General features: G+C 34.7%; 1 protein-coding gene across 1 annotated transcript in view; it reads right to left on the bottom strand.

Annotated features, from left to right (window-relative positions):
- PCLO (piccolo presynaptic cytomatrix protein) overlaps positions 1 to 16,278 on the bottom strand; it is a 384,092-nt gene that overhangs the window by 37,332 nt on the left and 330,482 nt on the right. Inside the window, exons 21-22 of the mRNA XM_036863834.1 lie at positions 14,296 to 14,437; positions 10,259 to 10,332 (exon numbers count right to left, since the gene is read on the bottom strand). Of these exons, the coding sequence (XP_036719729.1) occupies positions 10,259 to 10,332; positions 14,296 to 14,437 (216 nt within the window). The remainder of the gene's footprint in view (positions 1 to 10,258; positions 10,333 to 14,295; positions 14,438 to 16,278) is intronic.

The following is a 16,278-nucleotide window of genomic DNA, read 5'->3' as shown; positions in this document are numbered from 1 at the left end:
ACATGAGTTTAAAAGTCTTGGGGAAAATCAGGTCAGAAGTATTCACTTACATGATATAGGCAATGACTGGGACAATGACCGCCAGCATTTACTGACTACGTGCCAGCCACAGTGCCAAGCGCCTTACACTCGTTATTTCCATGAATCCTTGCAACACACTGATAAGGTAAATACTATTGTTATTCTTACTTTTGTAGACTGGGAATCAGAGACTTAGAGAATATGAGTAACTTGTCTAATATCATACATACAAAAATTGTCATGTGCACATTGGCGTATACAGATATACCATGTCTATGAGTAAGAAAATATTTGATGTAACGATGTCAATTCCATCAAAATTATATTAGAATTTTAATATAATGTCAAGAAATATTCATGTGGAACTTCCTTTGCTTCTCAACAAAGAGAGTTTTAAAGTTTTTAAAAATTATTTTTTAACATCTTCAGTGGAGTATAATTGCTTTACAATGGTGTGTTAGTTTATGCTGTATAACAAAGTGAATCAGCTATACATAAACATATATCCCCATATCTCCTCCCTCTTGCGTCTCCCTCCCACCCTCCCTATCCCACCCCTCTAGGTGGTCACAAAGCACCGAGCTGATCTCCCTGTGCTATGCGGCTGCTTCCCACTAGCTATTTTACATTTGGTAGTGTATATATGTCAGTGCCACTCTCTCACTTCGTCCCAGCTTACCCTTCCCCCTCCCTGTGTCCTCAAGTCCATTCTCTACGTCTGTGTCTTTATTCCTGTCCTGCCCCTAGGTTCTTCAGAACCATATTTTGTTTGTTTTTAGATTTCGTATATATGTGTTATAATATGGTATTTGTTTTTCTCTTTCTGACTTCAGTCTGTATGATAGTCTCTAGGTCCATCCACCTCATTACAAATACCTTAATTTCGTTTCTTTTTATGGCTGAATAATATTCCATTGCATATATGTGCCACATCTTCTTTATCCATTCATCTGTCAATGTCAAGTTGCTTCCATGTACTGGCTATTGTAAATAGAGCTGTGATGAACATTGTGGTACATGACCCTTTTTGAATTATGGTTTTCTCAGGGTATATGCCCAGTAGTGGGATTGCTGGGTCATATGGTAGTCTTATTTTTAGTTTTTTGAGTAACCTCCATACTGTTCTCCATAGTGGCTGTATCAATTTACATTCCCACCAACAGTGCAAGAGGGTTCCCTTTTCTCCACACCCTCTCCAGCATTTATTGTTTGTAGATTTTTTTGATGATGGCCATTCTGACCGGTGTGAGGTGATATCTCATTGTAGTTTTGATTTGCATTTCTCTAATGATTAGCGATGTTGAGCATTCTTTCATGTGTTTTTTGGCAATCTGTATATCTTCTTTGGTGAAATGTCTCTTTAGATCTTCTGCCCATTTTTGGATTGGGTTGTTTGTTTTTTGATATTGAGCTGCATGAGCTGCTTGTAAATTTTGAAGATTAATCCTTTGTCAGTTGCCTCATTTGCAAATATTTTCTCCCATTCTGAGGGTTGTCTTTTCATCTTGTTTATGGTTTCCTTTATTGTGCAAAAGCTTTTAAGTTTTATTAGGTCCCATTTGTTTGTTTTTGTTTTTATTTCCATTTCTCTATGAGGTGGGTCAAAAACGATGTTGCTGTGATTTATGTCATAGAGTGTTCTGCCTATGTTTTCCTCTAAGAGTTTTATAGTGTCTGGCCTTACTAAAGTTTTTTTTTTTAATATTAAAAAAAAATGGGTAAAAACAGTCTAATTTAGAAAAAACTGAAAATAAAGTCAGAATAACAATGAGACTGGCACTGACAGATACAAATAGACTGAAAGGTCAACGAAATATTCCATAAAGTTCATTACCAGCCATGAATATTCTTGAAAATTTTGAGTATGATTGATATGGTATTTCATATTAGTGAGGAAAGGAAAGCTTATTCAACAAATGTTTCCAGGAACATTTCTTGACTATTACCTCATCACATGGAATAAGCAAAATTTATTTAAAGAATTCAATATTACCTTTCACACCACAAAAGAGCTAGAAGAAAATAGAAATCATTATGTACCTAATATCTTCTGTGTGTGTAAAGAATATCTAAACAAATGATTAAAGAAGAAATGATAAATAAAATTACTTATAAATTTGATCCCTCATATTTTTGTATTTAAGTTTAGGGATAAAAGTCAGGGATTTAATTTGTCATTTTAAAAGGACTGGATGCAACCCTTTGTTAACATGTTATGTTACTCACACCCTGGACTGAACAAACGCCCTCTGCACTGTTCATTCTTCTCAGTAACTTCAACAACTTCTAACTCCTGGGAGGCAGCACCGTGCTGGTTAAAAGTATGGACTTTAGTATCAGACACAACTGGGTTTGGGTCTTGACTTTGCCCCTAATGGCACTAAAATCCTCTGATTTTCAATCTCCCTGTATGACTTGCAGGGGGAAAAAAGTCTATTAGATGTTACTGAGATTTTTCTTGTATTGGTGGTTGCAGCTTGGAAGAGATAATGCTCCTCTCTGCTCCTGGTTCATGTTAAGTGCCCCACAAATGTTACTACCTCATGACTCTGCATAATTGAGACCTATATCCTGAACTCTAGATTCACAGTCCAACTATATAATATGCATTGTTTCTACTTGGATAGCCTATATTTACTTCAATCCTTGAAAAGTCCTAAGAGGGGATTTGAATAAAAAAGAGGTCTACCTTTGCTCTTCCATAGAAAATTCAATATTGTTAAGCATTGATACTGTCTAAATTCCTCATTAACATTTAATAGCTTCGCACTTCCACAGAAGCATTGAACTCCCTTGTCTGATCTAACTTTGTACAAGTTAGATCCAATTTCTCTGCTCTCCCCAGCAGGCTTTGCTCCAGTTGCACTGAATTACCTTTCCCCTACATACCCCTAATCCTTTCTTCCATTTGTATCTTTCCTCAGATTGTTCCCTCAGTCTGGAATTTGCCTCTCCCATTGCCACATGTTTAGAGTTTGTCCACCTTCCAAAGCAGTCACCACCTGTTACCTCTCTCACAAAACCATGCCCCCTGACTCCTACAGATTTGGCAATGCTTTCAAATCCCAAAGCACATAATTTGCTCTCTCACTTATGAATTTTCATCCTAATTCTTCCTTGCATTGCTGTTATTAAAGGTGATAAAATAGTTAACAAGGGGTATGGCACAGTCTCCAACCAATGCCATTGCTCAATGACTGTACACACTGGTTAAGCATGCATGCCTACTGGTTGATGACGAGACAGGACCACACTAGATCGTAAGCTCCCTCAGATCCGCGTATACATTAAATTGACCTCTATAGCATCCAAATTTTTTAACACAATGTCTTGCACATAATAGACATACTCATATTGATCACTAAGCAACTTAAAAAATATAAAAAAGAAAACGATGTATCAGTCAAATTAGGGCAACAAGCTCACAAACAACGAAACATATTCAGTCGATGGAAAACAATTTTACAATATAATGTGCATGGTGGTTTGTTTTTAAAGACAATATGTGTAGGACAAATAATCAAATGACACAAAAGAATCCACTAATCACATTGTTTTTGACAATATCCTGACCTCAAAATTGAGGTAAAAATCAGATAACATCACAATTCCTTGTTAATTTTAACAACACATCTACAATATAAATAGGTTGTCAATAAATTTTATCTATTGTCAGCTTTAGTAAAACGGAACAAAATACAGATACTTTTTAAGTTAAAAATTAACTCCTTGAAAGATCATTCTTGACCTCGGTAAAATGAAGAGAATTAGGAAACTTCCAAAATGATAAAAGGGGAAGTGATAGAAGACACAAAAAAGGCATTACGTATTTAATTTGAAAGTTCCTTGGTTTAATTAGAAACAGAGCCTGAAGAAATGGGAATGTCTGGAGTCGTCATGAATTTTTCTTCAGGAACAAGAGTGTTAACTATCATCTGAGTTGTGGGAACTCTGCTGGGAACTCCTGGAGGCCAAGGATTATGCCACATTCCAAACTGCATCCCCAGGGCTAATCCTAGTGCCGTTAGCCACAGCATTTGCTGAGGGACTCTCTGGATGCCCTAGTAACAGTTGCTATTCTGTTCTAGTTGGGGGGTCTTCCAGAATGGTTTTGTATTTTTGCCTTTGCAAGCTAATTTTTAAACAACACAGTTGGACAGGGAAATGAGGAAATTAAATGAGTATTTTACATAGAGCACTTGGATATTCCAATCTACAACCCCCTAGAGAGATAACTATCATTTACTCCATTTTCTTTTCCCTATTTAAAAAGAGAAAATACTTGGAGAAAATACTTTTAAAAACCTTTTTTTGTGTATTTCTCAAAGCAAGACAACAAGATAGAGGACTCCAATCCTGGGGCCTAGATTTTTCTTGGTTTAATTCAGGAAGTCATTTCTGTTGTACACTTGCTTCATGGACTTTGCAAAATATGTCCATTCACCTAACAAGGATTCAAACTAATCACTGTTAGAGCTATGTATGAAATATATACCTATATAAAATAGACTTGAGATGCCAGTTAAAATGAGATTGTTGTGGTTATTATAGATTTCCATTATTTCTACATAAATTGTTATGCTTTTTTTTCTAAAAAAAAAACCCACTTCAAATAATATATTAAATCAAATCTTGCTCTCTACCCTAAACCCCTCCACATCACATCCTTAGGTGATGTGCTTTCACACACTCAAGTATCTGAACACATGTGTGAGTAGACCTTAGCATATTTCTACAGTAGTAGAGGTTTATTTGTTCTGGCCCACTGAAAATTGAAATTGAGTAATTAAATTCAGGCTTCCAAAGATACTTAAGAGAATAAATGATGTATTAGGGTTATTTGTTCTTTAAATGCACGCAGCCAGGCAAATTAAGCTTCATACAAAGTCACAATCCTAATGCCTGCTGCTAAAGCTTGTGAACACCTGGTTTAGAAGAAAAAGTGGGTCAAGTCAGTCACTGTATGTAATATACATGGATGCCCACCAGCAAAGATAACACAATTAGAAATTTTAAAAATGTGGGAAAGAACCAGATCGTCTATTTTGAGGGTATTCGAAGTTTTTAAGGTAAACTGGGAAAACACTTGTCAGACTTGGAAAGTCTAATGGATTTGATCTAAATCTTTATAGGAAGTGGTCTAGCTCTTCCAAGATTTTGTCTTGACTAATATCACTCTTTTGAATGGGATCCAAATGGCTCTCTCTTATATCCACTTCTCATTTAATAATAGCTACAATTTAAAGAACGTTAATCACGCGTCGCACATGGTCCTTACTCGCTCCTTACTTTGTGCACTTACTTAAACTGTGGGCGTTCAACCATTCATTAGTAGAGATAGCCCACAAGACTATTACTATTTTCCACTACAACTTAGGTCAGAATTCCAGAACTTTTGATTGATCTTATATTCTGACCCACTGAATTAATCTCATGCTAGGATTAAAATTTATGTCACTGCTGTACAGAAGATGTATCATTGTTAGAGAAAATGATTAAGAGGATAGTAGATTTTTAAAAATCAGAACCTAGAATAAGTAGACTTGCTCAATAAGTAGAATAAGGACACAGCTATTTAGCATTAAAAAAAAAATCCCAACGTGTTCAACACAAAATTTCAGTCCCACAAAACATTACTTTTTGCATTCTGTACACTATAATTCCAAAACAAGAATAAAAATTTTATGAAAACAGACTGTCTAAAGAAGATTACTTAAAATCTATGATATATGTCTGATTTAAAGTATGACCATCCTAGGGCATATCGTTGTAGATCAATTTCACTTAGAGTGGACCAAGGTGTTCACAAAACAAAGTGCTTAGATGAATAATATGAAAGGTTCAAGATGAAGTGGAATATTGCCATATTTACAATTTCAAGAAAACTGTACTAATCTACAAAGAGACACTATTTTTCTGATGCTATGGTGGAGAATTAAAAGAGGAAAATTCTGGTCAGGAAACTATATGTTTAAAAACAAATTGAACTAACTGTTTTGTCTGTTCTTTGTTTTCCCATGAATTGGCTGTTTATGTTGACTGACAACAAAAGGAAGTGAAAGAAATCCTCTGGATCACTCAAAACTGACAAAATTTACATCATACATATACCTCAAGTCCAACACAAGGTTGAGTCCATATTTCTATGGGGACAAAACAAAATCTTACACTTTAAACTGGTATCTTCTTCTTATCTGCTTAGAACAAATAAATTTCTGTCTGATTCAATAATTTTCTCCCCAACCTGTGCCTATATACTCTTCTTAATGTAAAATTGTTCATAAAGATTTTTTTAAATATCTTTATTGGAATATAATTGCTTTACAATGGTGTGTTAGTTTCTGCTGTACAACAAAGTGAATCAGCTATATGTATACATATATCCCCATATCCCCTCCCTCTTGCGCCTCCCTCCCACCCTCCTTATCCCACCCCTCTAAGTGGACACAAAACACCGAACTGATCTCCCTGTGCTATGCAGCAGCTTCCCACTAGCCATCCATTTTAAATCTGGTAGTGTATATATGTCAATGCTACTCTCTCACTTCGTCCCAGCTTCCCCTTCCCCCACTCCCGTGTCCTCAAGTCCGTCCTCTACGTCTGCGTCTTTATTCCTGCCCTGCCACTAGGTTCATCAGTGCCGTTTTTTTTAGATTCCATATATATGCGTTAGCATATGGCATTTGTTTTTCTCTTTCTGACTTACTTCACTCTGTATGACAGACTCTAGGTCCATCCACCTCATTACAAATAACTCAGTTTTGTTCCTTTTTATGGCTGAGTAATATTCCATTGTATATATGTGCCACATCTTCTTTATCACACTTGTAATAAATGTTTAACATTTACTCTTCTCACTAGATTGTAAGCTCCATGAGGGCAGTCTGTCTTAATCATTGTATGTAGCACAGTACTTGGCACATAGCATTTGCTCAGTAAATATTGTTGTCTGACCATAGTTTAAAAGAAAACTATATTGAAATATTATTTTAGATTTCTTTTTTTTTTAATTTATTTTTTTTTAGATTTCTTTTTAAAATTTACTAACGATATGAAAATTTTATTACATGAAGAGCATAGTGAAAAGGTCTTAATGAAATGATTTATAAAATGAATCTATACCAAGTATTTTGTCTCCTTATTTAGCTATTTCCTTTGATATGATCAGTACCAATTTGTTTTGTGTTTTTGTTATACTATTTCAAAGGAGGGGACTTTCTAGTGCATTAATTGTAAGTGTACACACTACACCCTGTGAAAAATAATACAGAAAAGCAAAGAAAGGTGAAAATGAAAAAGAATTTTTTCATAGATTTTGAAGACTCGACTAAATAAATGGAGAAATTTTGTGTTCCATTTTAAAGCTCCTACAAGTATAATGTATATTTACTTGGTATCTAAGTAAAATTTCTTCACTTGGAACTTTAATCATCACAGTACTTCACGTGGTACTTTTTTGTTTGTTGTTAGACATGGATGCTTTCTGACTCTGGCACGTGGCTAGGCCTAACTGAGATACCCCTCTCTGTTGTATGCTACTGTTCACGTGGGGGCAGGGACCCTGCTGCAGCCAGGGCACTGCTAGCCCACTGGCAGCCTCTCTGAGGCCAGAATATCCCTGTAGCTGGTCCAGGGTATACCTGCTGGATTTTGAAGTACAACTTTCCTATAAAGGTTTAATATTTATTACAGTTTTCTTTTTCGTATTATTAGCAATCTCTTATGTATCTCTTATAGAACTACTCATAACTTCACATAAATGCGTTACTTGTAAATGTGCTTATTGTCAAAATGTCATAAGTAACTCAGTCAAAAATAATTTGTCCAAAATATTGCTGCCAAAAGGGCATGACTCACATTACATTACATATTCCATATGGTTCCCATTCTTAACTCCCACCCCTCTGCTCAGTAACTAATCTGAGATTAACTGTTGATAAGGGTCAGTTCACTAAAATATAAACCCATTGACTCATAAGTTTAAATAAAATATAAAGCAGCCTACGACTGGCTTCTTCTTGGAAAACAAGCATGTTTTGTGTGGGACTGATAGGAAATAAGAAGGCAGCATTAGGATGAACAATTTCTATTCTTTTCAAATGTTAACATCTATACTAAAATAATTTTATTTATAAACTTCAAGGTTAAGAGAATGATGAAGTTAAGTAGCTAAAACTTTTGGGAAAAAGCGCCCATGAATTCCTTCTCTGTATACATGAAGTATAGAGTCAGATGAAAATCAATGGCCATTACCTTAATATAAGATTATATTGTTTATTCATTACTTAAACATTCTTGAAGCAACTTTATGGGCAAGGCTTTCTGCTAAGTGCTGGTACACCAAGATGAATAAATCATAGCTCTGGTCTGAGAGTTGTTCAGCCTTATGAAGGAGACAGGCATAGAAATCGGTAAATTTAAGTCAAAGAACAGTGATAACACAATATGAAAATTACGGTGTAAATAGGTACAGATTTTGTGAGTGATAGACAAGTATAGGAGGAGAAAGAGGAAAAACTGAATTCAGGGCATATGTAGTTTGATGCATCTATGGAATTTCCAGGTAAAGTATTGTACCAGCCCTATGCCTGTGTGCCCTTGGATGCATCTTTGGTCTTTCTCTGCCCTGCTTTCAAAAGAGCTGCTCCCTAGCATGTTTTCCAGGCTCCCCTGTTAGTTGGCTTCCAGCTGATTTGACCAGGCCCTGGCAGAGACTGGAGAAGGGGAGGAAGGGAGAAACTGGGATATTTCTCCCCATCCTTGTCTATCTCAATATATATTTCTATCTTTTGTTGTGTCTCTTCCTTACCTCCTGATCCCAGCAGACAGGCTTATCTTGGTTTCAGCTCTCCCTGTCCTCCAGCCTTTAGGGACAGTAGCTTTCTTCTGCTACCTCCCTACCCCCTGCTGTGTTTCTCAGCATCTTCCACGCATATATAATAATTGCCAGTCATAAATGTCCTATTTTTTAAATACATATATTTTTAATATGGTTTTTATTTTCTTGGTTCGGCACAAATGCCTGGTGGACATCTGAGTCTGAATTGCAGTGAGCTTGGATGGCAATCAACATGTAGACAAGAGTTGATGAGTTTATGCAGAAGGAAGATGGGTAAAAGGAATGGTGGATTGAGGATGGGACCGTGGGACCATGGCAACAAGTAGAGGAAGCACAGTCTTTGAATGAGTTCTAAGAAAATTTTTTAGTAGAACCAGAAATATGTGATATCTACTTAAGTCCACTAGGAAACTTAAGCATCACTTAGACCCAGCATTTTTCAGATCAGGTTTCTAAAGATAGAAAGATCAGGTCACCAGTCAAGACAAGATTTGAACCTTAAATCTGGGTTTCCTATTTCCCCATCGAATGTCCATATGGTACCATGCCATTAATCATTATTTTTAATAGCGTGTGATTTGGCATCATTTTCCTGGATTCAATCACTTGCTCTTACCTTGTATGATGTTTGCACTTCAGTTTCTTTTCATGTAAAACCAAGTACCTTCATAGGTAATTGTAAGAATTAAATGAGATAATATGTGAAAAGTAATTGGAATAGTGTTAAGTACTTAGAATAGTTAAAATTCTTGAGAGTGTAAGTTATGATGGATACCAGTGCTATCAGATCTTATCAAAACATTAGTTAAAAATTTTTTTAAACGAAGGATAAGTCATTGTGCATCTTAGAGATACTGATTATGTGTGGAAGAAAAGGATTTTTTTTTCATTTTGTAATACATTTATAATACTATTTAATAAAACAAAGTTTAATTTCAAATTAAGTTTTCACTTTAGAAGTTAGTTCAGTCATTATTTTTTCTATAAAAAGATTTTTACACCATTAGTTTCTTCTTAGTTCCACATTTTTAAGGCTTGCCATTGACTTAAATGAGGTTTCATGATTTTCTATTTGTATAGTATTTTAAACAAAAACATTTTTTTAAATTTCAAGATATTTTTTCCCTGAGAAAGTCTTCAAGTTTCGTTCTGTAATCCTCATTCTTCTTTCCCTTTAAAATTTGTAGTTTCCCAAAGTGCTTAAATGTTAAATATGAATGTTAAATGAAGTGACAAAGTCATTCTAATTTAATAGATCATATGGATAATGGTGACTTATTTCCTAGTGCTTCTGGTATTAGTACTTAGAAATTAACATTCATATTAAAACAAAAACAAAGCAAACAGTATAGCATACAGATACAACCAAAATCCAGTGTATTGTAAACTGTGACTTACCTTCAGTGTCTGCTAGTCCTACGCCTACTCCTGGCTGTTTTATAGTCTCTTGCCCATTCTGCCCCATCTTTCCTCTGTTTAAAAAGGAAATAAAAGTTTATATATTCAATTATAATCCTAAATGCAAATGAGGAGTCCAAGTTTGCAAAAATAGAATGACATCATATATTCAGACCTGCAACAAATTACTTGAATGGCAAATGTTGTACAAACACAATAAATCACAAAATTCAGTGTCCTGTTCATGGACTCATTTATCAAAGACATGACCATCATGAAATCTTCAAATTTTGTTTTAGAATTGGTTTTTTTTTTTTCCTGCCATTTTTAACTCAAGAAGGAGAAGGGTTTTTTATATCTTCACACTTTGTTATGATGAGTTGTATAGATCCTTTGGTGAGAAGGGAAATGTTGAATTGAATAATTTATAAATATAATATTGTAATTACATGGATTATTATTTCTTTCAGATCCATCCTGTATTTTCAGCTGTGTGTAGCACATTGGCTTTTGAAGTCATACAGCTTGGTTTCTACTTCTGGCTTTGCTTCTTTATGCTATACGTCATGTAAGGTAAATCTTTTAATCTGGTGAAGACTATTTCTTCTTTTGTAATTTAAGGATAGTAACATGAGCTGCCATTTGGTTATGGGAAAATCACATGGAAAATGTATGTAAGTGCTTAGCATAGTGTCTGAAACATCATAATATTCAATAAATATAAAGTACTAATAGGTAGATATGTACATAACAGCTTTAGAATTCAGCCAAAGGCTGCAAACCATTTTTAATTTCAGCCTTAAATTTCTTGGAAGGCCAAACAGATGAAGATTTCATTATACTCTGAGCACTGTGGGTTCAGAATATTGATAACGTAAGAGCCAAAAGATTATAGGTCACTTCTTATTTCTTCAGAGAAAAAGCTACATGGCGTACAAAAGATTTGGAAGTTGCCTTTATATGTAGTTATATAAGATGTTCTAAAAAGATGGAATAAAAATGCTTAAGTGTTAGAAATGATGCTTGAACAAAGGAATGTCTTGATACTATACTTGCTAGACAATAATTCAAACATAGCAGTATTTACTAACAATTCATTCTTACTCTTACAAAAATATTTAGTTTGCCCAACCAGATGAAGATGTAACCATACTTATTTCTTAAGACTCCAATTAGATCTTACTTGAAAACTGCTCTAAAGATCCTCTCATCATTCTACTGAAATGCTTCTGCACATAATGAAAGAGGAACTGATGTAAATTCAAAAATCATTTTATCTTGAAAGCCATTACATTGTTCCAAGACGACAATTCTAGGTCAAAGTTTTAAACACAAATTTTTATTAAGTGATTATGTGAAGGATAAAGTGCATGAAGAAATGTTATAAATTATATATATAATTATATATAGTTTGCATCTGAATATATACAAAAAAGTCTTGATTAAGCAATGCACAAAACTTCAATTTGTGTAATTACTTCAACGAGATTCAAGACAAAGAGTTGATAAATTAAAAAAATTAACTTTGTCTGCCAGGATTAGGCATGGAGAAAGCTTAATAACTTAGTAGCAATCTCACCTCTAGCAGTATACTATACAAGCAGAGCGGGCCAAAACACATCTTGTTACTGAGCCAAACTCAATTGAAAGTGAGGATCATTTTAGTAGTGCTAATCGAGTAGATGAGAGTACTGAAAAATTACTATCCTATACTATGCCAAACTTTAACAAAATAAGTATAATTTTTAGTAATTGTAATAAAAAATTTTTTTGATAATTTTTATTTGATCTTGAGGCCTACATTTCACATTTTAATGATGCTATTCAGCTGCAGTATTTGCTTCTAATGAAAACTGATTTTAACATTTGGTATTTAGCCAAAATGTGTATTAGGTGCATTTCTAAGATTACACACAAAACTTGCTGCACTGTGAAGCTAAATGAAGTACAAAGGAAATGTAACTGTGGGTCATAAAGGATGCAGTTTTTCTGAATTCCCAATAAATAACCTTCATCTCAGAACATTCTGACTGCACAGGTTATAATTTATCTTTGTTAAACAATCACCAAATAGTTATTGAACACTTATGCTAGCCCAAGCAAAACTGTGTTAGATACAAAGAGAGATAGAAAAGAACCACCAAATACTGCTTTTTACTTATATCCTGTAATGCTTTAGAAAAGCAAATTTTCTTTGGGCTCATATGGCAAAAAACAAAAGCCTCCTACGCAGTTTTAAAAGCTTTTGATTTACAAGAGAAACAAGAAAATGGGAAAAAGCAAAATTGAAATGTGGTTTGTATGTAAAAAAACCAATCTACTTCCACTTCAGACATTCAGATATTGAGGAAATAATGTATTTTACGCTCTGAAAGTTATAACTTTATCATCAGTGTTAGATTATATATTTTGAAAGGTACAGATAAATTGGAAGGATAGTAAGTGATGTATGGTGCAAAACCTTTACAAATTTATATGATATTCACAGCTTGGAGAGAGAGGAATGTAATGAATTTGTAGAAATTCTCTTCAGTTAAATTGGATCATCAGAGTCTGCGGACTAATGAGATCACACTCCTTTTAGAAATAACTGCCAATAAAAAAAGAACTGATTAAATACAAATAACTCCATTGAATCCACAGCCTAGGTCTCAAAAAAATAGACAGATGATCCAATAATTAGTCAATTTAAGTAGGAAAAATGTAACCCAAAAATCACAAAATAAACACATTTTTCACCTTACAAATCCATTTTCCCCATTATTTTGCTTTTATAAACTTGAGCCATTATCTAAATATTAGAACTATTCTGGGGAACAAAAGGAATGGTTCATAAAAAACCGTGATATTAAAACAATGAGAAATAGAAGTTCCACTCCCAGAGATGGTTTCACTTAACAGAGAAAATGAAAAAGACCCTCTAACAAGGGCCCAGACCAGGGATCTTCAAACTCACTTTGCAAAGGGCCAGACAGTGAATGATCTGAATGGTCCCTGTTGTAATTATACAAGTCTGCCCCTAGAGCACAGACAACATTAGGCAACACATCAGCAAACTGGTATGGCCGTGTTCCAATAAAAGTTAATACATGGACACTGAAATTTCAAATTCATGTAATTATCATGTGTCACAAAATGCTATTCTTCTGGGTTTTGGGGAAACATTTAAAAATGCAAAAGCCATTTTTAGTTCTTCACAGACCTTACAAAACCAGGCAGCAGGCTGGGCTCACCCTGGGCTAGATCCTGGAGTTGCATGGCCCAATGGTGTTTTTGAAAACTTAGAAAACTAGTTACTGGAGAAAGTCAGGAAGTTTAGATTTTGATATTGGAATAGAGATAACATATTTATCTTGGATTTATCTTGGATGCTGCTAGATTTTGCCACCAATATGACTAAACCCATTCTAACACATTTTAAATACAGTCTGCTTTAGTTTTGCATTTTATTTGCAATATGATTTTCTCGAGGCTTAACGTATTATAAATTAACTTTATTCCAAGAGTATCTATTTGGGGACCTATGTACTGCTTGTTATTTGTTCTAGAAAATATGGATCCACTTCAAAACCTTCCATTTTAATGGTAGAGGAATTTATAGTTGAGAAGTCTATATGAGTAGCCCAATGTGCTATTTCAAATGTGATATATGAGTTCTTTAAATATGTTTAAATATCTCCTGATTCAAAATCAATTAATCTATGCATTATGCGATTAAAGCATCCATGCATTACTGCTGCTGAACTTGATTCAGGCATAGCTAAGCTATTATTATTTTAGCAGTTTTTCTATTAAATACAGAATGCACTGATTAGGTAGTCCTGGTGGTGACCAGCATTCATGCTGAGAATTCACTAAATTAATCCAATCTTTCCTGAACAGTCTATTTTCTACATAGGCATAAACAGTTGAAGAGCTTCAGGGACACTGACTCAGACTTGGATAATTATCTAGTTATTTCCTTTTCAGTGTTAAGTAAAGCTTACTCATGAGGCTGTTAACTTTCCAGTGGGGGGAAAAAAAAAACCACCACTTACATCCTTGGAATAGGAAATAGATTAGTGTCCCCTGCAGTGCTGCTGCTTCCTTCACTGTCCACGCTATACCCACTGCCAAAGCTGCTGCCCGAGGAGCCAGTGGACACGGAGCTTTCTGCAGGCCGGTGATTGGTGGGCTTGGCTGCATGGTGTGGGAAGAGTCAACACCACAGTCAATCAATGAACCTCCCATTGATCTCCGAATGCATATTTATATGTTTTCTTCATTTACCTGTGTAAAGAAACAGCTCTAGCAAGAACTCCACATCTCTTAACCTGCCTTTCATTTTCTTTTCCTTAACCAGTAACTCTCAGTGGCAACACTAAAGCCCTTGATTGTTTTTGTTGGATATAAAAGAAAAAAAAAATTAACTTCTAGGAATCAACCATCAGATTTTTAGACTGAGTTAAATAGTATTATTATTACTTGTGATTTCTTTATAGAGTATTGCAATAACGATATGGCAAACAAATAAGAATTGTGGCTATTTCATGGAGAAAGGAATTTAGGAAGACTTGGGTAGATAGAAATGATAGAATATGTGAAAATTGCTTAATTATTTCCCATATTAATAACCAGTAATTTGTTTTTCTCCTGAGAAGTGAAGATGCAAAATAGAATAGGTAATTTCAGGAAATGACTGAAAATCCTGGACTTGTTTGTATGTAGCTCTACCAACTACCTCCAGCAGGTTTTTAAATTTAAAGATATTTGTTTCCCCTTAGGCATGTCCTAGTTTATGACTGGGACTTGTTTTAAATAACCCATGAGTTTGATTTTTTGTATATAAGAATCCATATTCCCATAGAAGAGTTATGAATTTGTGTTATAAATTATGCAGTAAGAGAATGGTAATATTGTTAGCAGAGTTCTAGATTAGAGATTTGGGAGGAAATTCTGTTGCAAAAGGAATGAAAAGAAGGCAAGTGTAGGCGATTGGGATTGACATGTATACACTGATGTGTATAAAATTGATGACTAATAAGAACTTGCAGGATAAAAAAAAAAACAAAAAAACAACTAATACTAAACTTTCTTTGGGTTATTTGTATGGAAATATGTTAACATAAATGTTTCAGACATTACATGAAATTTCTAAAAATCTTATATGTTCTGGTATAATGTTATAAATCATAATTCGTTATTACTTTAAAATGTATACCTCAGAAATAACTAAAAAAAAAAAAGGCAAGTGTTTGCTCTTTTTTTGTGGGAGTGGAGATTCTCTAGGCAAATTTTTGAAATTGTCGTTTGTCTTCTGCCACATGGTCAGAGTTTAAGAGCATGAGGTCTGATCACACGAATCTGGTTTTGAATCCCAACTCCTGCTGAAGTTAACTCTAGGTGGTCTCAGTTTCCTCATTTGAAAATAATGGGGTCAGTAAAGCCCCCCTCATAAGACTGTGATTATGAGGAGTGAGATAAAACAGGAACTCAGTAACTCACTCTTCTTTGTCTTGTGACTTAATTTGCTGTACCCCCAAGCTCTTCTTCAGGGCTTTATTGTCAATGGCTGTTCCTCACTGAACAGCGCACCTAGTCCCGGACAATGAATTCATCTTGATTCTCTTCTAATTTTAGGTGTATTCTAGGCTGCAAAGTACTTAAGAGTCTCTCTCCTCCATAAATACTCTCCTCCTGTTCACTCAGGAGTTTCTCAAGCAGTTGGATAGATCCACACAACTGGGTAAAGAGTTGATAATCATTTAATGATTCTAAATTATCAATATTTTTCTTAAGGAAATGTATAAAAACACAATGACAATCCGGTGGAGTTTTAACCAATATACCCAAATAAAGTGAAAAGCGTAGATACTGTGAGGGAAATCATCTGAGGGGAGGAAACTCTCCATCAGATTAGCCAGGATCAAGTCTTGCAAAGGCTTTAGCTTTTCCTCACTTCTTCCCTTCTATTTCTGAACTAGCAGTTTCTCTAAAGCCACCAGAAATTTTCATACTATCTATTCCAGTGATAGTAGGAT

The sequence above is a fragment of the Balaenoptera musculus genome, chromosome 9 (genome assembly GCF_009873245.2).
Source record: "Balaenoptera musculus isolate JJ_BM4_2016_0621 chromosome 9, mBalMus1.pri.v3, whole genome shotgun sequence".
Taxonomy (NCBI): Eukaryota; Metazoa; Chordata; class Mammalia; order Artiodactyla; family Balaenopteridae; genus Balaenoptera; species Balaenoptera musculus.
This window is presented reverse-complemented; position numbering and strand designations above follow the sequence as displayed.